The sequence below is a fragment of the Oryctolagus cuniculus genome, chromosome 4 (genome assembly GCF_964237555.1).
Source record: "Oryctolagus cuniculus chromosome 4, mOryCun1.1, whole genome shotgun sequence".
Taxonomy (NCBI): domain Eukaryota; kingdom Metazoa; phylum Chordata; class Mammalia; order Lagomorpha; family Leporidae; genus Oryctolagus; species Oryctolagus cuniculus.
In genome coordinates, this window is record NC_091435.1 from 52,274,115 (window position 1) to 52,295,798 (window position 21,684).

The 21,684-nt window shown below is 35.5% G+C and overlaps 1 protein-coding gene and 1 long non-coding RNA gene across 12 annotated transcripts in view; one reads left to right on the forward strand and one right to left on the reverse strand.

The window, feature by feature from the left end:
- The window catches only part of EPHA6 (EPH receptor A6), a 1,017,309-nt gene extending 997,327 nt beyond the window's left edge, over positions 1-19,982 (forward strand). For all 9 annotated transcript variants that reach the window (XM_017347166.3, XM_051859383.2, XM_051859384.2 and 6 more), the window contains 3 exons: positions 6,207-6,400; positions 16,684-16,833; positions 17,698-19,982. In XM_017347166.3, coding sequence (XP_017202655.3) covers positions 6,207-6,400; positions 16,684-16,833; positions 17,698-17,812 — 459 coding nt within the window. In that variant the 3' untranslated portion in view covers positions 17,813-19,982. The remainder of the gene's footprint in view (positions 1-6,206; positions 6,401-16,683; positions 16,834-17,697) is intronic.
- The window catches only part of LOC103350570 (uncharacterized), a 50,927-nt gene that overhangs the window by 14,750 nt on the left and 14,493 nt on the right, over positions 1-21,684 (reverse strand). Inside the window, exons 3-5 of one of the 3 annotated variants that reach the window (XR_011387815.1) lie at positions 16,643-16,751; positions 13,586-13,791; positions 6,201-6,289 (exon numbers count right to left, since the gene is read on the reverse strand). This is a non-coding gene — a long non-coding RNA (uncharacterized lncRNA). Of the gene's footprint in view, positions 1-6,200; positions 6,290-8,758; positions 11,354-13,585; positions 13,792-16,642; positions 16,752-21,684 lie in introns of those variants that run through there. The other 2 variants (XR_007924678.2, XR_011387816.1) reach the window with 2 other exon arrangements.

Consider the following 21,684-nt stretch of genomic DNA (forward strand, 5'->3'; position numbering starts at 1 on the left):
GTAAATCCCAGGAGTGGGATGGCTTGGTCATATGGTAGGTTTATATTCAGGTTTCTGAGGAATCTCCATACTGTCTTCCATAGTGACTTTATCAGTTTACATTCCCACCAACAGTAAATTGGGCACCTTTTCCCCCACATCCTCACCAGCATTTGTTTTTTGTTGATTTCTGTATGAAAGCCATTCTAGCGGGGGTGAGGTGAAACCTTATTGTGGTTTTGATTTGCATTTCCCTGATGGCTAGTGATCCTAAACATTTTTCATGGCTTTTGGATTTCCTCTTTTGAAAAATGTCTGTTTAAGTCCTTTGCCAATTTCTTAACTGGGTTGTTTGTTTTGTTGTTGTTGAGTTTCTTGATCCTTTAAATATTCTGGTTATTAATCCTTTATCAATTATATTGTTTGCAAATAATTTCTTCCATTGTGTCAGTTGCTGCTTCTCTTTTCCGAGTGTTTCTTTTGCAGTGCAGAAGCTTCTCAAACTTGATATAATCTCATTTGTTAATTTTGGCGTTGATTGTCTGTGCCTCTGGGGTCTTTTCCAAGAAGTCTTTGCCCATACCAATATCTTGCAGGGTTTCCCCAATGTCTGTAATAATTTGATGGTATCAGGTTGTAGATTTAGGTCTTTAATCCATTTTGAGTGGATTTTTGTGTAACATTAGGGCCTTGCTTAATACTTCTGCATGTGGAGATCTGGATTTTCCCAGCACCATTGTTGAAGAGATTGTCCTTTCTCAAATATAAGTTGGTTATAGATGCATGGATTGATTTCTGGCATTTCTATTCTGTTCCATTGGTCTATCCATCTGTTTTTGTACCAGTACGAGGATGTTTTGATTATAACTGCCCTGTGGTATGTCTTGAAATCTAGTGTTGTAATGCCTCCAGCTTTGCTTTTGTTGTATACGATTTCTTTAGCTATTCAGTGTCTCCTGTGTTTGCATATGAATTTCAGCATCATTTTTTCCATATCTGAGAAGAATGTCCTTAGCATTTTTATTGGTATTACAGTGAATCTGTAAATTTCTTTTGGTAGTATGGACATTTTGATAATATTGATTCATCCAATCCATGAATATGGAAGATTTTTCCATTCTTTTGTATCTTCTTCTATTTCTTTAATGTTTTGTAATTCTCATTGTATAGATCTTTGACATCCTTGGTTAAATTTACTCCAAGGTATTTAATTTTTGGTAGCTATTGTGAACGGGATAGATCTTAGAAGTTCTTTCTCAGCTGTGGCTTTGTCTGTGTATTCAAAGGGTGTTGATTTTTTGTGTGTTGATTTTATATTCTGCTACTTTACCAAATTCTTCTTAAGTTACAATAGACTCTTAGTAGAGTCTTTTGGATCCCCTATATATAGAATCATGTTATCTGCAAATAGGGGTAGTTTGACTTCCACCTTCCCAATTTGTATCCCTTTGATTTCTTTTTCTTGCCTAATGGCTCTGGCTAAAACTTCCATAACTATATTGAATAACAATGATGAGAGTAGGCATCCTTACCTGGTCTGGATCTCAATGGGAATGCTTCCAACTCTTCCCCATTCAATAGGATGCTGGCTGTGGGTTTGTCATAAATTACCCTGATCGTGTTGAGGAATGTTCCTTCTATAACCAATTTACTTAGAGTTTCATCCTGAAATGCTGTTGTATTTTACCAAATGCTTTCTCTGCATCTATTGAGATAATCATATGGTTTTTGTTCTTCTATTTGTGATGTGATATATCACATTGATTGATTTGAGAATGTTGAACCATCCCTGCATACCAGGGATAAATCCCACTTGGTCCTTGGGAATGATCTTTCTGATGTGTTGTTGGATTCTATAGGCTAGTATTTTTTGAGGATTTTTACGCCTGTGTTCATCAGGGAAATTGTTCTGTAGTTCTCTTTTCTGTTTTATCTTTTTCAGGTTTAGAAATTAATGTGATGCTGGCTTCATAGAAAGAATTTGGGAGGAATCCCTCCCTTTGAGTTTTTTTTTAATAATTTGAGAGGAATTGGAGTTAGTTCTTCTTTAAGTCTCTCCTAGAATTCAGCAGTAAAGCCATCTGGTCCTGGGCTTTTATTTGTTGGGAGGGCCTTTGTTTACTGGTTCAATTTATGTTTTGGTTATGAGTCTGTTTATGTTTTCTGTGTTTTCATGGCTTAATTTAGGTAGGTTGCATGTGTCCAGGAATCTATCCATTTTTTTTTCTAGGTTTCCCAGTTTGTTGGCATACAGCTCTTTGTAGTAAGTTCTGATTATTCTTTTTATTTCTGTGGTATCTGTTGTTACATTTCCTTTTTCATCTCTAATTTTATTAATTTGGCTCTTCATCCTCCTTTCTTTGGTTAGTTGGGCCAATGGTGTGTCAATTTAATTTTTTCAAAAAACTAGCTTTTGTGTTTTTTCTTTTTGTATCTTTTGTATTTTTTTCTTTCAATTTTGTTTATGTCTTCTCTAATTTTAATTTTTTCTTTTCTCCTATTAGTTTTGGGTTTGTTTGATGGTGTTTTTCCAGGTCCTTGAAATTCATCGATAGCTCATTTATCTGGTGACTTTCCAATTTCTTGAAGTAGGCACAAATTTCTATAAACATTCCTCTTACCACTGCATTTGCTGTATCCCATAAGTCTTGATATGATCTTTTATCATCTTCATTTGTTTCCAGGATTTTTTTTTATTTCTTCAGTGACCCACTGTTCATTCAGGAGTATTTTATTCAGTCTCTATGTGTTTGCATATATTCTAGAGATTCCTAAGTTGTTGATTTCCAACTTTATTCCATTGTGGTCAGAGAAGATGCATGGTATGATTTCAAGTTTTTTGAGTTTTTGAGACTTGCTTTATAGCCTAGCATGTGGTCAGTCCTAGAGAAAGATTCATACACTGGTTAGAAGAATATGTATAATGTGGCTGTAGAATGGAAAGTTCTGTAAGATATCTATTAGGTCTATTTTGTCTATAGTGTCAATTAACCCTGTTGTTTCCTAGATGATTTTCTGTCTGGTTGATCTGTGATCCATTACTGAAAGTTGGGTACTGAAGTCCCCCATTACTATTGTAGTTGAGTCTATGTCTCCCTTTAGATCCATAAACATTTCTTTTAAATAGCCAGGTTCTCTGTAATTAGGTGCATATACATTTATAATAGTCACATCTTTATGTTGAATTGATCCCTTAACCATTACATAGTGCCCTTCTTTGTCTCTTTTGACAGTTTTTACATTAAAGTCTATTTTGTCTGATATTATCATGGCTACACCAGCTCTTTTTTGGTTTCTATAGCATGGAATATGTTTTTTCATCCTTTCACTTTCAGACTGTGTGCATCTTTGTTGGTAAGATGTGTTTATTGTAAGCAGCAAATAGATGGATTTTGTTTTTAATCCATTCAGCCAGTCTCTGTCTTTTAACTGGAGAGGTTTTTTTTATTTTTTTATTTTTTATTTTATTTTATTTTTTTGACAGGCAGAGTGGACTGGAGAGTTGAGGCTATTTACATTCAAGGTGACTATTGATAAGTAACGACTTGGCCCTGCCATTTTCCCATTAATGTTCCTGTTGTTTACTTTGGATTTCCATTGTAATTTTACTGGGAGATTTTCTGCCTTCACCTTCTTTCATAGTGATGATCATGTTTCTGTGTTTCTGTGTTTCTTTACACATCTTTTGTAAGGCTGGACGGGTAGTGACAAATTCTTTCAATTTATGTTTGCTATGGAAGGTTTTTATTTCATCTTCATTCATGTATATGAGATTTGCAGAGTGCAGTATTATGGTTGACAGTTTTTTTCTCTGCATACTTGGAATATATCTTGCCATTCTGTCCTAGCCTGTAGGGTTTCTGATGAGAAGTCAGCTGTGAGTCTAATCGGAGATCATCTGAAAATAATCTAGTGTTTCTCTCCCACACATTTTAGAATCTTTTCTTCATGTGGAAAGTTTGACTACAATGTGTGGTGGTGAAAATCTTTTCTGGTGATGTCTATTAGGAGTTCTGTGTGCTTTCTGTACTTGAATGCCCGTTTCTTTCTCCTAGTAAGAGAAGTTTTCTGTAATTATTTCACTAAAAAGGCCTTCTAATCCGTTCTTTCTTTCCACGACTTCAGGAACTCCTAAGACCCGTTGTTGTGTTGTTTGATAGTATCTTGTAGATCTCCAACAGTATATTTTTTTTAATTTTCTAATTTCTTCTTGTTGTTTTTGGTCTGACTGTAAAATTTCCTGCAATTTGTCTTGTAAGTCAGATATTCGTACTTCTGCTTCACTGATTCTGTTAAGGCTTTCCACTTCATTTTTTTATTTGTTCTATTGAATTCTTCATTTCTAAGATTTCATTTGATTTCTCTTTTTTTAATTTTTTTAAATTTTTTTGACAGGCAGAGTTAGACAGTGAGAGAGAGAGAGACAGAGAGGAAGGTCTTCCTTCTGTTGGTTCACCCCCCCACAAGTGGCCGCTACAGCTGGCATGTTGCGGCCAGCACGCTGCACCAATCTGAAGCCAGGAGCCAGGTGCTTCCTCCTGGTCTCCCATGCCGGTGCAGAGCCCAAGGACCTGGGCCATCCTCCACTGCACTCCTGAACCACAGCAGTGAGCTGGACTGGAAGAGGAGCAACTGGGACAGAATCCGGTGCCCCAACCAGGACTAGAACCCGGGGTGCCAGTGCCACAGGCGGAGGATTAGCCTAGTGAGCTGTGGTGCCAGCCTGATTCTCTTTAAGATCTAAATTTTGTGGGAGAAATTTTCTTTCATGTCATGTACGGATTCCATTAGTTCGTGGACTTGCTTCTGATTACTTCTAAGTAATCCTATGATCCATTTTTTGAATTCCATTTCTGGCATTTCTTGAATCTCTTCATTTTCACATTCTAGTATTGAAGTGTTGTGTTCTTTTGTGGGTGTCTTGTTGTCTTCCTTATTCTTGTTTCTTGAATTGGTGCATTTATTATTTGGCATTTGTGGAGATAGACGTTGTTTTCTTTATTTTTCTGTGTTGGCTTTTATCTTTGGGCTATGTCTGTGTGGATTAATGGGGTGTCCACTTTTTCAATGAATACCTAGAGGCATGTGCTGGGTGTGGCCAAGGAGCTCTGTTCAATGCTCTCTCTCTCTCTATATATATATATATATGTATATACATACACACACACATATATATATGTTCTAGCTAAAATTTCACAAAAATAAAAGCTACAGAAATTCAGGATCAATTTATGGCATTTTTAGGAAATTTCCATGAGAGTCATATATTAAACAGATGAGTGCCCTGCCTGATCTTGTGTGTTATCTCCTAATTACTATGAAAAATACTCACTGTCATCTTGTTGTTACTCCTAACTTCAATTTCTTATAAAGATTTCTTTACCTAGAGCTACACTGTCCCAGAGAGTAGACATTTGCCCCAACCAGCTATTTAAATTTAAACTTTAATGAATTAAAACTAACTAAAACAAAAAATTCAGTTCCTGAGTCCTCCCAGCCATACTTCAAGTACTCAGTAGCCACATATGATTAGTTGCTACTGTATCATAAGAGAAAATTTTCAGTCATCACAGAAAGTTCTGTTGGATACTGAGGTTGAATGCTGTTGTTTTATGTCATTAAGGTTCCCATTGAAAGCATTTCAAGAAAAAGTGACTTTGGAAGTTATAGGAAGATGGCTTCTTAATCAGTTCAATGTCAGATTAAGGAAAAGCTAGAAGTAAGTGAAGAGGAACTAAATATGCAATGAAGAAGAGGGGATGGCAGTTAGAAAAAGAATCTACCTTGACATTACTATGAAAGGATAAAAAATGATTCAGGAAATCAAGCTTCAGCAGAATTTTACTTCAATTTTACTTACAGGCATTCATCACATGTAGTTTGCACCAAATGCATCAATCTTATGCTGACTTTCTGATGTTCTAATTGTGTTTGAGGTGTTCTAGCTAAATCACATGAAAACTGTTTCTCGAGATTCGGATGACACTCGCCAATAGCACCTGTTAAAAATGTTCTTTCCCCACAGGCATCCGAAGCTGCTGTGGAGCTACTTAGAATTCTGTCCAGAGCTTTTCTATTTATCCTACCTTGACCCTGTGTATTCACAGGCAGTTTTCGTGCTCACAGATATTTTGGTTTCTACTGCTTGGATAAGAAGAAATGATTACTTTGCATTTGTATTATTGTCTCTAAAAGTAAGAGAATGATTTGTGTATGCTTGCCTTCAGGTCATTCTGTCCATTGAAGAAGGTTACAGACTTCCAGCTCCCATGGGCTGTCCAGCTTCTCTACACCAACTGATGCTCCACTGCTGGCAGAAGGAGAGAAACCACAGACCAAAATTTACTGACATTGTCAGCTTCCTTGACAAACTGATCCGCAATCCCAGTGCCCTTCACACCCTGGTGGAGGACATCCTTGTGTAAGATGCATAATGTTGATTTTTTTTCTCTTGACAATCATAATTTCTTTCAGGCTATAGACAAGAATAACAGGTAGAGAGGTGAAGTTTGCCTTGGTAACTGTCTACTTGTCAACCTTGTACAAAGCCTGTTTTATTTATCAGTGGCAAAGACAAATTATCAGCATTTAAAAAATGGACTTTTCTTTCAAAAGGAAATAGTTTCTTCTATTTTCTCTACATTTAAACTTTTTGAATTACCTTGTTTATATTTTTTCCTGTGTGTGTTTTTTATATATCTTTGCTCTATTTACTGGTCCTTCCTGACTTTTTTAAGCAGTGTGTGTGTGTGTGTGTGTGTACATAGCCTCTTTAATTTTCTTGTACATTCCATGTTTTGTATACCTATTAGAAATGGCAAGCAAGAGAGTGGCAATTTATGAATCAGCCAGCAGCAAGGATGCTTCCTGCTGATATGATCACATCTAGCTGTTGTTACTTCTATTCCTAAAGCCAGAAAAGGACAGATGACAAGACAAGAAAATGAAAGCACTCATCATATACCATTACAAAAGTCAGTAGAGTTGAGAAGATATGCTCACCTCTCTTGGAAAAGCAATTATAAAAGTCAAATAAAATCAAAATATTACATTTAAGATATCATTAAGTTAAAAAATATATTTATTTAGACCAAATAGGACTTAGAAATACCAAAGCATTTCCAAAATTTGCTTTCCTGACTCGGGGGATGCCCAGAAATATATACAGACCTTCAACTAGAAGAAGTCACAGGTTCAAGTCAGTGCAGGATTTTAGTGACAGTAAGGCTGAAGCCCTTCAAGGACTATTTGAAACAGGCCCCCGTTCACAGCAGAGCATAGAAGAGTTCACCTCTAAATCACTAATTGGCAGCCTCAGTAAAGTGAAGCCAAGCATGAAATAGCTAGAGATTAAACTATTACTCCAGCCCATCTTCCCTAAAGCAGTCCAATGCAAGAAGCAGTAAGGGGTGGGGGAGGAGTGGAGACACTTTGGGTTTTGTCATAAAAGCATTGGACAGCCATTGAAGGGTTTTAAGCAAGAGAATGACATGATCACATTTGCATTTCTGAACGACCACTCTAAGGATGATTCAGACTTCAAGTGCAAAACAGGAAACAAGTCTGGAGACAAAGTTATATGTTTCCATCAATCCAAACCATGGAATGGGAATAAGTTTTCGATCAGGATATAAAATACTGTGTTATTAGGCAAAGGAAACCACAGGGCACAGAGTCTTGCTCACTGTATGAATATTGAAGGAAGGAGGGAAAATGAATCAAGGCTATTTATCAAACCTCTTCTTTTTCTTCTTCTTTTTCTTCTTCTTTTTTTTTTTTTTTTTTTTTTTTGACAAGTTGGCCAGTGATATTGCCACTGAGAGGGACAAGATTTTAGAATAGAAAGGAAAGCATTTTGAGCATACTGGGTCAGAGAGTTTGTGGGACATGTAGGTGGGGATGTTCCGTAAGTAAGTTGAACCTCAGGTGAGAAATATGGAGTGGAGTACAGATTGGAAGATCAGCAGCACGTAGGTTTTTGCTGAAGCTTTAGATGTAGTTAAGATAACCTACAGGGAATAGAAGGTATGTAAATTAACAAAGGAAAGCAATATAACATTCGCTAACCCCAAAATTTAAGACACACACTGAAAAAGGGGACACAAAGGAGACTGGGAAAGAGCCTGAGCGGTAATGAAGGAAACTGAGAAGGAACCATTTCCTAAAAGCTAAAAGAAAAGGGAGTTTCAAGGAGCCTAATGTCCAAGGCTTCACAAAGCTTCAGTAAAATAGAAAGTGAAGTCTCCCTGTTGGGTTGAGCAATGAGGTGTCAGCTGCTCATGGGCAGCTTTTGAGGAGAGTTTTCAATGAAGTTGCACAAGACAGCAGAGGAAGAGTGTATATACCGTCAGAGCGGAGAGCAACGTGTACCACTAATTTTGTTTTCCAGAAACCTGTCTCTGACGGAAAAAAAGGAGATAGAGGAAATTTTTCTTGGTTTTTGTTTTTATGTGTTTTGTTAAAGAGTTATAGGCATGCTTTAAAATTGAGGTGACAGTAGCTAGAAGAAGGAGACCATGAAGCGAGGTCTTCATTAATGGAAAAGGACTTTGACATGGGTAAACTGAGAGAATTTAATCTGGGCCTGTCATGATGCAAGGGGCTGACACTTCACTGCCAGTGCTGTCAACAAGGCTGTCTAACTGCCCTTTGGCTGTAGAAGCAGGCAGGTGAGTCTTCTTTTTGAAAAACAGATAATTTTCTTCTCTGCTTTTTCAAGATTATGAATAATCATTATATTTTAAAGTATCCTTGTAGAATCTAAGGTGAAGAAAAGCCAAAAATTAAAAAGGATGCAGAGGTCAAGTGAGCATGGAGGGTCCTGTGCACAGGCCAGAATGGTGTGACTTAGTGGGGTGGGCGGTAATCCACCAGCTGGCCAGGGAGTGGCCATCTCTGTGACTGCACTGCCACACACAGACCAGGAGCTGGGTGCTTTATATAAAGCTGGCAGCTTGATTCGATTCTAAAGTCTAATCTCTGGGAGACCAAATGGAAGTTTCTGTGACTGATTTGCTATCCTTGCTTCTGACAAGGATGTATGTGCTACTGCTGTTGTTCATAATGTACTTTTGTTTGAGAAGGGGAGAAAAAAAGTGAAGTCCTCAGGGTAATCCATGCCTGATCCTTTGCTGTGTGTTTATTTCCAAAGAAGCCCCCCCCCCCTTTTATCCCCAGTACCACCCACTCACCCCGCACCTGGTCCCAGAGAATGGAGACTGTTGAGGGAGAGGCAATGCAGTAGATAAAAGGATCACTGAGGAACACCTGGTGTGCTTTGTTTGTAAAACTGTGACAGCTGTCCCTCCATCAAGGAAGTCCCGAAGCCCAGTTGTGTGCCCCAGAGTGAGGTTGTATTAGGCAACAGTTTCAATCTTTCCTCCCCTGTGTCTCTGAAACATGTACAGAAATCTACATGTATAATCCCCAGCCTTTCTTATTAGAAAACCCTCCTGCACTCTTCTTTCCTCTGGGGTCCCAAAGCTCCCAGGTTTCTCTCACACCTCTCTGCTGACATAGCCCTCTCATCTGCTAGATCCCCACGGTTTTTATTCCACTCTAATTGCTTTTTTTTTTTCTTAAGCATTCACTTGAGAAGCTTTTATTCTTTCTCATGACACAGTACTAAAAGGAGAGGAAATTAAGGTGACAAAGGGGGATGAAAAAGGCTATGAAACCCTGGTTTAGTTATCTCTTACTAGCATATTAGAAATTTCATAAGCTTGATGTCTGTAATCTTTCTTTGCAAAAATCAGAGCACCTAATAGAAAGACTGTTGGCCCGAGAAGCCTTCTGGTGGTTTCCAGTAGCAGTTCTCACCTTTTTCTGCTGCTGACATTATCGTACCTGGTGCAGTCCCGTGGGAGTACTCAGCACTGTGTGCTTCCCTACTTGCCAGCTTTCTCTCCTACAATCTGTAGATGTGTAAGTGAATGTGATGACATTATAAGTATAACCTTAATCCCAATTAATTGTAAAAAACAATTACAAAACTACCATACTAATATAAAGCAGTCATCCTTTCATACATGTGAATTTCAAGCTACCCTTATATATCCAGTCCTTTTATAATGAATTATACTGTATAACCACTTTTCAAAGAATTACATATAATTCATGTGATGTACAACCCTGGGAGAAAGGGCTCAGATGAGTTTGTATGTCAACCAGCACCTGGAGCAGTGTTTGGCCCTTTGAAACACATTTTGGTCCCTCTCACCCAACCCTCAGGATCAATCTTGTAGTTCCTCCTATTAAACTACCATAAAATCCAGGGTTAAATACTGTAGCCTGATATTGCAAAGTGACCACATAGTGTACAGTCGCCCAGCCCTTCCTTCCGCACCCTCATCCACTTTATCCTACATATTCATTCTCCATCTTCTTCCCCTGCACCCCAATCCCTCCCCTCACTGAAGCCTACTGAACCCACTAGGCTGCAGACAGTTGGCCAATGCCCTTTTCAACAGAGCTGCAATGTACTGGGAGAATAACTTTCTTCTAGTTCCCACTTCAGGTCCCCCAGCATGTCCCTGAGAAAGAGTTTTACAGATTAAGGACTTCTCAACAATCCGCTCAAGATGGCATCCAAGGAGGAGAGTGGACAGTACCATCTGTGGTAGTCAGCTGCTTCAGCCACCATGTTCTGCCCAGCCCATGGCACCTTATGAGCATTCTCACCACCCACTGGGCCATAGTTAGAGATCTTACAGAATGTTAGCTCTTAGGAAGTGTAACCACCACTGCCTACTGTTGAAATTTCAAGCACTTGGCTTCCAGTAATGTGTAAATCGTGAAGGTAGGGAAAAGTCCATACAAAACCTTAATTAAAGCCTGTGTTTCAGAGACTTGTAATATGCCAAGACTGAATGGTACTGCCTTCCTCCATTCAGTTAATAATGCACCAATCAGACTGTTTTATAGCCACAATAACTTTCAACAATTTGAAATAGAATTTTGAAGAAGGCTTGCTCAGTGCTGCCTAGGCAATACATAATTAGCTCTTGCTTAATGGTTTATCTCTAAATACCAAATTGTAGAGAACAGGCTTGATTTCTTTCTTTTTTCAAATATTTGGGGTGGGATATTTTACTCTCCAACACTTCCCCCAGGGAAACACTTTTCAGAAATCTTTCACATATTAAAGTCAGATGCGTGACTATGAAGAGATGTGGGTTAGAAGTTTTGAGATAACAGATTGGAACAGGGAGGAAAACATGTTGGGAAAAGAACCAATTTAAATATATTGTGCCATAGCAGTTTCTTAGTCTTGAGAATAGGTCTGTTAAGTTTAATAGCCGTGTCTCCCTTTAGGCGGTAGTATTGTAGGGCTCCCATCAAAGTTAAGCAAGCAGGTCTTTATTAGAAGGCATTTCTGTGGAAACAGAAGAAAAATAAAAAATAATAATAGGAGCAGTCTATAAATTAGTCCCTGAGTCTGGAGGGCAGTCAGCTGAAAAGAATTCTAGATTTTGACTTAAAGCATCTTTAGTTGGCGTGAAACAAGGCAATGGCGATATGACAGATTTCCCTGGATTGTAGATTGTGGTAATTTTTGTTGCTAACACTTTTAATGATATTTTTCATGACAGAGAAATAACTGGCTGTGAACCAGTGTTGTAATTTAGTGATAAGCCAGGTTTTGTAGAAGGAAATAGAGTATGAAATATTGATCAGAAGACATGAAACTTCTACTTGCCATTTGGAGAATCTAAATTCAATTCACATGGACTATGGGCACAAGATAATGATTATACTAATCTCAATATCAATAAGGATGCAAATTCTAATATATGTATATACAAAGTACATATATATTATATATTTCATACATAATCAATGATATAGAATATATAATCAACAATAAGTACCACTGCCATTTGTTCAGTCTATCATGTGCTAGTCATTATATGAAGTATTTTTTCAATTATGTCACTTATCCCTGTTATTATACTGAACCCTAAGATGAGGAAATGAAGACTCAGAGAACTAACTTCCCCAAGGATGCACAAGTAATTATATCAGGAATTCAATGAGATCCACCAGCTCTAAAACACTGTTTTCACTCTGCAGTGTAGAATCACACAGAATGACAAGATGTTTCCCCGTGTAGCACTGTTTCAGAAATATCATAAGGAAAGAGGGTACATTTTCACCTTTCCAGATAGATTTCTCTCCTGGCTAATCGGACTTCATAGATGGAGTGTATTAAAGTTCCAAAAAGAGTTTTTAGTGGATTACAACCTGATAATATTTGTTCCACTGTACAAATATAAGGATTTAGTATATTCTCACCCATGGGACTAAGCAGCACATAATCCACATATCCTCCAAGCATCACCCTCCAAAGCCCAGCCACTTAAAGAACACTACTTTTAAAAAATAAAAATAAAAAGTAGCATGTACAATAATATAAAGCAATGAGGAAAATGTGGCAGAAAAATAGTTCAAGAATTACATCCTCAGGCATTTCTGTAGATTGAATTTTTTCCAGCGTTGGCAAATACATGGTTTGCTTCTTCTCCTTGCTATGGCAGACATTACTAGTCATCCTAACAGGCTTTCCCACCGAGCCCAGATGCTGCCACCGTATCTTTTTCATGATCATATCAATAAATGCTTACTTTCTAAGTTTTTTTAATAATGGAATTAAGTGAAAGTAGATAATTTATCATGAATCAGCCATCACATCATAACACAAACTTTTCTGTAAAGAATTTAAATTTCAAGGCTATGTGTTAACTTATTTAATGAATTCCTGTAATGTTTTTCAGCATTGTTCCAGGGCCTACAGAAAATAGAAAGATGTGTGAGATATGGGTCCTGCCATCAGAGAGGAGTTTTAGCCCAATTCCTTTAAAAAATATTCTTCTGTCTGGTGGGTTTTTTCCCCAGGGAAGTAATTCAACTGAAACAAAAAGATACATGCATGCCCTAAGACTACATAACCATCTATAATGAAAGAAATGTGTTAATAATGTAAATATAGGTTTAGGGAATTAACAAATTGTTAAACATTCAGCACATAGAGTATTATAATTCAGTTGAATATGAAGACTTTTGAAACATGGAAAATATTCACAAATATGTGAAATAATAGCAAGTAGAATGGTTCCCATGTGTACCTTTCTGTTAGCCATATATAAATGCAAGAGCCAGCAGAAAAAGAAATTATGATAGAATATCAGGGATAAAAGTCTAAAAATATAACCTTGCTTGATTCATTTTAATAGATCTAATAGCTCTATTACTGTTAAATTTACATGATGAGTATAAAACATGGAAAACCTTCCTGCTTTTTAATGGCAGTATTGATATCTATTGATAACCTAAGAACTTTTTAAATTAAAGGCTACTGCTGTTATAAACTCAAAGGGCTCATTAAAATAAAACCTTCTTGACTCAGTCACAGCTATAATTTTTCACATATTTAGATGTACAGAGAATAGAAAAGGGCTTTAAAATTTCACAGAAAATGGAATAAAAGATAATGTCAAATTTCCACGCACTTTTTGAAGTCCCCTTCTATATATTTATTGCTTCTTAAACTGCAACATTATCCATTATAACAGCCGTGTCTCTAATCTAACTTGACCATAATTTATACCTGAAATTTCCCAATTCTAGCTCCTCCTTATTTTTCTGAGGAAGAATTTAGACTCTTGACCTTCTGCCTTTGATATGTATTTTTTTTCAGTATGAGCTGCTGGTTCTGCTGTTAAATCATTTCTCAGGTGGACAGAGCCCACTAATCACGAAATGGCAGAAATTTCCACATACTCAGCAAATCGCAGATTGAATTTATCATTGTACCTGTTTGATAAGAAAGGGCATTTATTGTTTATTAGGTAATATTCCAGAGAATTCATGTGCAGATGATGGTCCCCAGCCCTGGAAGCCAGAAAACAGAAGCATTTTTCAACTTTGTTATAAGATAAGGTGAAAGAAAAGTTATTGCACAGTGGCTGTGAACAATGAGGGGGCACTGACCTTACTAAATCAACTGCCAATGCAGTCGTATAAAGGCCAAAGAGTAACTAGGTTACTAAAGATGTGTGGAGAGAAAGGGAATTATAGTACTGAAACATTCTGGGAACAAATAGTGGATGCTTTTCAACAGGGAAATAGGCCATTTAAGTCATTTGGTATACAGAATGTTCTTCCATGACCTTTCTATATTAAGGACATAAAATTAGCAAATTATAATTCCACTGACGAGTGATAAGAAATTGTGTAAGCTCAAGAGTTATTCCAGTGCTATCTCAGGAGAGAGAAATGGAAGTCACCTGCTATTGCCTGTGCCTCAAGAATGGCACAAAAATCTGAAGGGAAAGTTACCTAAAATGATCTTTTAATATGTACAATTCCAATAGACGTCTTTCACAATTAAAAGTTATGAGAGTGTATTGTTTTGAAATAGAGCATTCAATTTTTTTAATGTGCAGTTTTATTGATGTTAATAAGCAAAGAGGGTATCCTGTCCATTTTGATATTTAAACTTAGTGAAATTCAGTCATATTTTTCAAAGTGTGTTCCATGGAAACTAGTCAAATAATTTAGGAAAATAATGAAAAAGTTAATGTATATTTAAGTAGTGGAGACTCTAAGAAATGCTACAATTAAAAATCCTGTTTAACTGTATTCTCCATGGAGATCTTTATTGTCTTTTATTTATGAATTTTTGTAATGTTACTAATTACTAGCACAAACACCTCTAGCTTAATGTGAGGTAATATAGCAATGATTCAAGTATTTGTTGGTAGGAGCTATGATAGCTTTTCAATCATTGGACATGACTAATCTTTGTTTCAGATCCAATCATGAATCATTCTAATTTTTATTAGAATAAACAGCCCACAAATAGCAATGCAATTTATAATAATTGTAATATAATTTAGCCTCCCAAATAGGAATTGTGGTAATATAATTGAGTAGTACTGAAAACGACAGTTTAATGTGGTCAATATAGCACTCGAAGACAAAGAAAGAAATGAATTCTAGGTCTTTAGTAGGAACTCTGTCCTGAATTCCAAGAGACATCTTTCAAAGTCTTCAGGAGTCAAGCCACATACAACTTGTGCTCCTAAAAGACTCAAGTCCTGGTGGTTTAAAAGAAATTTAAAGGATTGTAAGGGCAGTTCTTATTGGTAGGAATTTTTCCATGTTTGCTTTAAGCTTTAAACTTAGAATGCAACTCTGACTCCTGTACACAGGTAACAGAACAATACCAGAGTTATACAGAAGATCCACAGTGGAGCAGTTCTTATTTCATGTTGGATGATCATGTGTGCTCACATGTTAGCAGTTCCTGTTAAAGCTGACATGGTTCAAATATGAATGGAAAAAAACGTGTTAAACTGTTTCAAATCAAAATGTTAAAAACTATGGCTCTACTGAAATTGCCATGGATCCTGTCATTCTTTCACTTGTGAAAAATTAAAAACAAAGTAGGTGAAAGTTGAACTAACCCTCAATATTCTAATAAAATTAATTCACTGATTTCACTTCTAATAAGAAAGTTTTTCATTACTTAGAAAATACTGATTTTACTCAAACACTAAATGTATTTTTAAAAGATTTATTGCTTTACTAATTAATATGAACTCAAGATGTAAAAAGTTTAAAATGAGATTTATTATCCTAGCAAGTTTATAACACATAGATTACAATAAAAGCACTTATCACATATTTTTTAAACATGCAAAACATTTTAACATTAATTTTCACATATTTTGTGAGAATAATACAATTTATTTCCAGAATGACATAAACATACTAATCTGTGTTATTTTTACTCTAATTTTAATTCCATATTTTCTTACCTGATAAACTTTATTATGTGAGTTCATATCTAACTACTTCATATATATAACATGTATGTAGATTAAGGAATATACACAATGTATACCCGTCTTTCTAAAATGTCACATTTGTATTTTTATATTAAAATTATAAAAGTACCCACAATTGCAATGGCCTTTGTATTAGGACCTAAAAACAAAATCTAAATGTAAGGATGCTGTATCACTCCTTTTGAGAGCTATCGATACTAGATTCCTTTTTCTTATTAATCTAACCTTGCATTGATTTTGCTTTCTTTTGGGTCTTATTAATATCTAAGCTTGGGTATATGTCAATCTTATCATGCAACTGAGGTCTATGACAGCAGAAATTACTTGTTCACAAATAATACATTGTTTTTGAATATTTGAAAATAAATGGAGGCTCAATCAATGAATTCACCATAAAAAAAAAAAAAAAGACAAGAACTGCTTCAGCCAGTATGGAAAAGGTAAAAGGACATGAACTCAGTGGTGAGTCAGAAAGTGGAAGTTTGAATAGTTGGTGGCTGGCTACTCTCCTTATGGAGGTGAGGAGTGGGTTGTTCCCCAATTAAATGCAATGTTATACATGAGACAAAAGTAAAAGCAAAGATAGCTGGAGTGAGCTTTCCCAGGATCTACCAAGACCCAGTGGTCAGAAAAGGCAGAAAAAGACAAAAGAAACTAACTTTTGTAAAAGAAACTGATTTGGTAAATAAAAACATTTTTTAAAATCACTAATTTGTGTAAGATGGAAATTTAGAGATGTTTTTAATAGAAGATAAAAACATAAGAATTCAGAATATTGTTAAGAGGAAAAAGAAAAATTGAATACTTTTTACTTTATTTGGCTTTAAAGTCCTTGTGATTCTTTTCCTTCTAGAATGCCAGAGTCCCCTGGTGAAGTTTCCGAATATCCTTTATTTGTTACAGTCGGTGACTGGCTGGATTCTATAAAGATGGGACAATATAAAAATAACTTCATGGCAGCAGGATTTACAACTTTTGATCTGATTTCAAGAATGAGCATTGAGTAAGTGATGTCACGATTATTACTGTAACTAGATGCTCTGCCCAAAGGATTATAAATTCAAATGATATATCAAGAATACGTTTCTTATGGCTACTATGTCATTGCCTCATCATTCCTGACAATCATTCTGGTAGAAGTTGTACATTATACTTCTAATTACTATGTTTAAAAATCTATTTAATTCAAATAGCTATTTAAAATATTTAAATGCTTTCTAAAATGCATATGACTCTTATTCATGTCATAGATTTTACATCAACATTGTTGTACCATATAGCAATATTGTATGACCAATTCCTAGTACTTACATCAAAGTAATACAGTTTTATATCATTTCAGAGTTTCTTTTTTTATTTTGTAAGTCAACCATTTTGTATTGTCTCAAAGATTATGCTTTGCCTAAAACTGTCCAGTATGTGTTTAAAAGACCACATACTATGATGATTAAATTGAAAAATATGAAATTTCAGTTGTTTTTATATCATAACAGAAATTGCAACTAGTCGAATATTATGACTTTCTTCAGATTAAATAGAGTACACATTATACCTTCTACCTTATATGATCATCATTTTGCTAATTTTATTGCATACCTAAATTATATACCTTTAGGCATATGAAATGTTTGAACATTACTTAGGTACCTGGATATGAAATTTGTTCTCATATAATTAAGTTTGAGATTAATTTGATGTATTCTGTGGATACAGAATGAGGAAAAAAGTATATACTTACTGCTTATTTATATCTCTTAACATCTAAATGACACAATTTTTAGAAAATGGGATATAGTGCATATTTAATAGATCTAAATGTTGATTTTCTATATCCCATACCTAATTTCTCTCTCTCTCTCTCTCTCAGTGACATTAGGAGAATTGGAGTCATACTCATTGGACACCAGAGACGAATAGTCAGCAGTATACAGACTTTACGTTTACACATGATGCACATACAGGAGAAAGGATTTCATGTATGAAAGTACTACCTGCACCTGTGTTTTGTGCCTCAGCATTTCTAAAATGAAAGAAAGATATACTCTCTTCCACCCTTTCTTCAGATTCTCCAGACATCACTTCACAAACCACGCTGTCCTGCTCAGACTCTAAGCACATACTTTATGTTTATGCTTCCAACTTGGATTTTAAAGTCATGCTCCATAGGTCTTCTCTGAATAACCTGCAAGTGAAACCCTGGCCCACTGCAGATTATCACTACGCAATGATAGATAACTCAGCATGGATGTGTAATTCTGTACAGCAGTACTTGTATTTGGGAAGTGTTCATGGTCTTAACCAGAAGGAATTAGTCCAGGTGTGGCATCCTTAATGATGCATGTAGAGTTTGATTGTAGATGAGAAAGAGATAGTTGACTTTTCTTTCATGTTTTGTGATCAAGTAACTTCCAAATTGACATAAATATTTATATTTTAATTAATTATATTCAACTCTATGGGTTGTATTGTTGTTTATTTTTTAACCATTTAATTGTTGGTGCCTGATGTTGGTAGAATTACTTACAGAAATGACCAATGACTCCATGTAGTGAATTCTTGTTAGTTGTGACTATGGTAAGAAAAGGGTTATTGGGGAGGGAGAGGGTGAAAAATAATGTGCTTTTAAATCTTCCAAGGTTTGTCTATATTTTTTTTAATTACCTTTATAGTGCCCTACATGTTTCATAGTAGAAGGTAGTTTAGAGGCTTTTCCCCTCAGATTTTTTACAAACTATAGTATATTTCTCTACTACCTTATTAAGATTATCCCTGGAAAGACCGGGAGTGAGTCCCTTACTCTAATGGCTTTCATAGAAAGAAGCATGAATTAAACCCATGACTGTTCCCTTGGTTCACCTTGGCAAGTTGACATAAGTAATTGTCAAAGCACTGAGAAAATTCATTGTTCTCAGAAGAAATGCTTTGAATAAAGGTCTAGGATCATACCCTTAGATTTAAAATAAAACATTTATTTAATTTATTTTAAGCAGAATTTTATGATAGTTGTATAATGTTCCAAGAAAATAAGCACATCTAGCTGACTATCTGATGTGGATCCATTTTGCAAGTTTAAGAATTCTTTTGTTTGCAGAAGTGAGTTACATCAGCATACTGAGGTGTTTCTTCAACATTCTAAGAAATAAATATGAATACACCACAGATAGCATAAACAGATCTTACACATGAGCATATTCACTATATATAGTGAGTATAAACTGAGATCCATGATGCAGTTACATCAAAATGCGAACACAGCTAGGATGTGTTGTCATAATCATCTCAGAGATTAGTAACAGAAAGACATTTTCAGTGAATGAAGCTGAATCAGCTGATCAAAATAGTGCCATCTTATGAACAAATGCAATTATAAAAATCAGTCAATTGTTACAACCACAAAAATGACTGCTGTGCGAGGTGGAAGAGTAAGGAGAATATGTTAAGCAAGAAAAAAATACACAGCAAGTTGTCTAAACATGCGTAGTTAATAAATAGCTTTTTATCTGATCTAGATATAATGGTGCCCTACCCACATTCTCAAATTTCTACCTACTTAACATTTTTGTGATTGTAACATTATACAAAGAAGTATTATTTTTTCTTTTTTCTTATTTTAAGATTTTGTTGACTATCTGATTCTATTAGAACCTTCAGCATACTTTCTTTTTTGCTTATTTATTTTGATTATTTATCTCCTGGTTTTGTCTACAACAACTTGAATTTTCTTGTTTGAAAATAATGTATAGAGATAGAAGGAAGTCTTTAGAGTATTCTTAAAGTTAAAAAAAAAGGAAACAGTGGGAAATCCATCACTTTTTAAGTGTGTCAAAAATAGCTAGCAACATTTCCTAGCCATCAACCTGCATGGTCATGCATCACTCATAGACTGTCTGTAGTTTGCTTGGTACATTTACACAACTCGGGATACATTTAGAGGAAATATAAAGTTTCCATATTTACTTGTCTTCAAATATATATTAAATAATAACAGATGTAAAACAGATTAAATTTATTAATCATATATTTATTTTTATAATACAACAAAAAGGTATTTAGAAAAATAAAGAATAGAATAATAACATCCTCTATAGGACTCTGTCAGTAACATCTGTATACCTTGATGAAATAAATTCTATTAAAGTATTCAAACTTCTATGGGATGGGCATTCTGTGATTTCAAGGTTATGGATCTCTGTTAAGAATATTTCTTTTATAAAAGTCTGATGAGTTTGTCTGTATCTGGTTAATTTGCACTTCTTTCTTTTCCTTTCCTTCTATCTTTTATAGTATTATAAAACTTCCTTTTCACTTTGTCTCTCACTCCATATTGACCTCAGAATTTCTTTTTACTTACATTTCTACACTTCAAAACTGTAAGCATGATAATCTTCGGTGTAATTTTGAACCTCATCATGGTCAGAGTAAGGATGAAATATGTGTGCAAAATTAAACAGAAACATTAAAATATAAGAATAACAATTTTTTACTGCCCGTCAGTCATGGATCTAATGATCTCAGGCATTATAATGTCCAGAAGTATTAACGGTTAAAATACCAAATTCATTTGGAATTTTTTTAAAGATTTATTTATTTCAAAGTCAGTGTTAGCGGGGGATAGGGGGAGGAGAAAGAGAGAGATATCTTCCACCTTCTGGTTCACTCCCCAGATGACCACAACAGCCAGGACTTAGCCAGGATGAATCCAGGAGCTTCATCTGGGTCTCCCACATGGGTGACAGGGGCCCAAGAATTCGGCCCTTTTTCCACTGCTCTCCCAGACCATTAGCAGGGAGCTGAATGGAAGAGGAACAGCCAGGACTTGAACCAGCACCCATATGGGATGCTGCCATGGCAGCACTATGCCACAGCCCTGAATTCCAGCACTATTTTTGCAGTTATAGCTTTTGATAAATAAGCTATACATGCCATAATAAAAAAAAAAAAAGCGTTTCTTATTTCACTCTGTGATATTCTTTAAAATCTGTCAAACTATTACCTGAATTAAACAGTCTTATAGCTACAGCTGGAAGGGCTATCTCAGCTCATGAAAGGAAAACAAATCCCTATCCAGTTCTAAAATAGCAAAGTCCTTGTCTTCGAAGGGCTGGTGAAGAATGAATTACATTACATATCACCCAAACACATTTCCCAAAAATCTATGTTGGTAACTTCCCCTACCAAATTTCTGTTCTACAAAAAATCAATTAAATTTCTCATCTCAATATTTTTCCCAGTGCTAGGTCTTTTTTTCCCTATTCCTTTATTAAATTTTCCAAGGTTGTCTTTCTCAGTCCCTCTGTGCATTGCTCTTGTATTCCCCCATTCTATTTTTTCCCTTTTATCAGCTTGTATTATTCATCCCTATCCATATTAAGAAAGACAGCATAGCAAATCTAAAAAGACTTCATAGATCTCCATGGAAGAGGCTGAGAAAGAAAAGGTTACAAAAACTGGCCTTCACTTTTAGGACTCCTACCACATAAGTGGGAGCATTTACACTAACAGAGGGCACAGACTGGCTTTTCCTTATTAGAATGAAGTACTTAGGAAAATAATTTCAAAATTCATGATTATGATCCTTTTTTACAGCTTGAGATAAAGAAGATTATGATTAATTGAAAAGAAATTAGGGTTATGAGTTAAAAGCCATTATTATTAATTCACAGGTGGTATTCATGTCTTTATACAGCAAAGAAATTTAAAGCAGATGCGTCACTTTCTTTAATACAGTTACCTTAACTTTTTTAATCTCAAGTGCCATGAATTAGAAGATACTCAAATTACAACATATTCCTTTTAAATTTTTTTAATTCTTTTTATGTGAAGATTTCAAGACATAGAGGAGTGCATTAGGCAC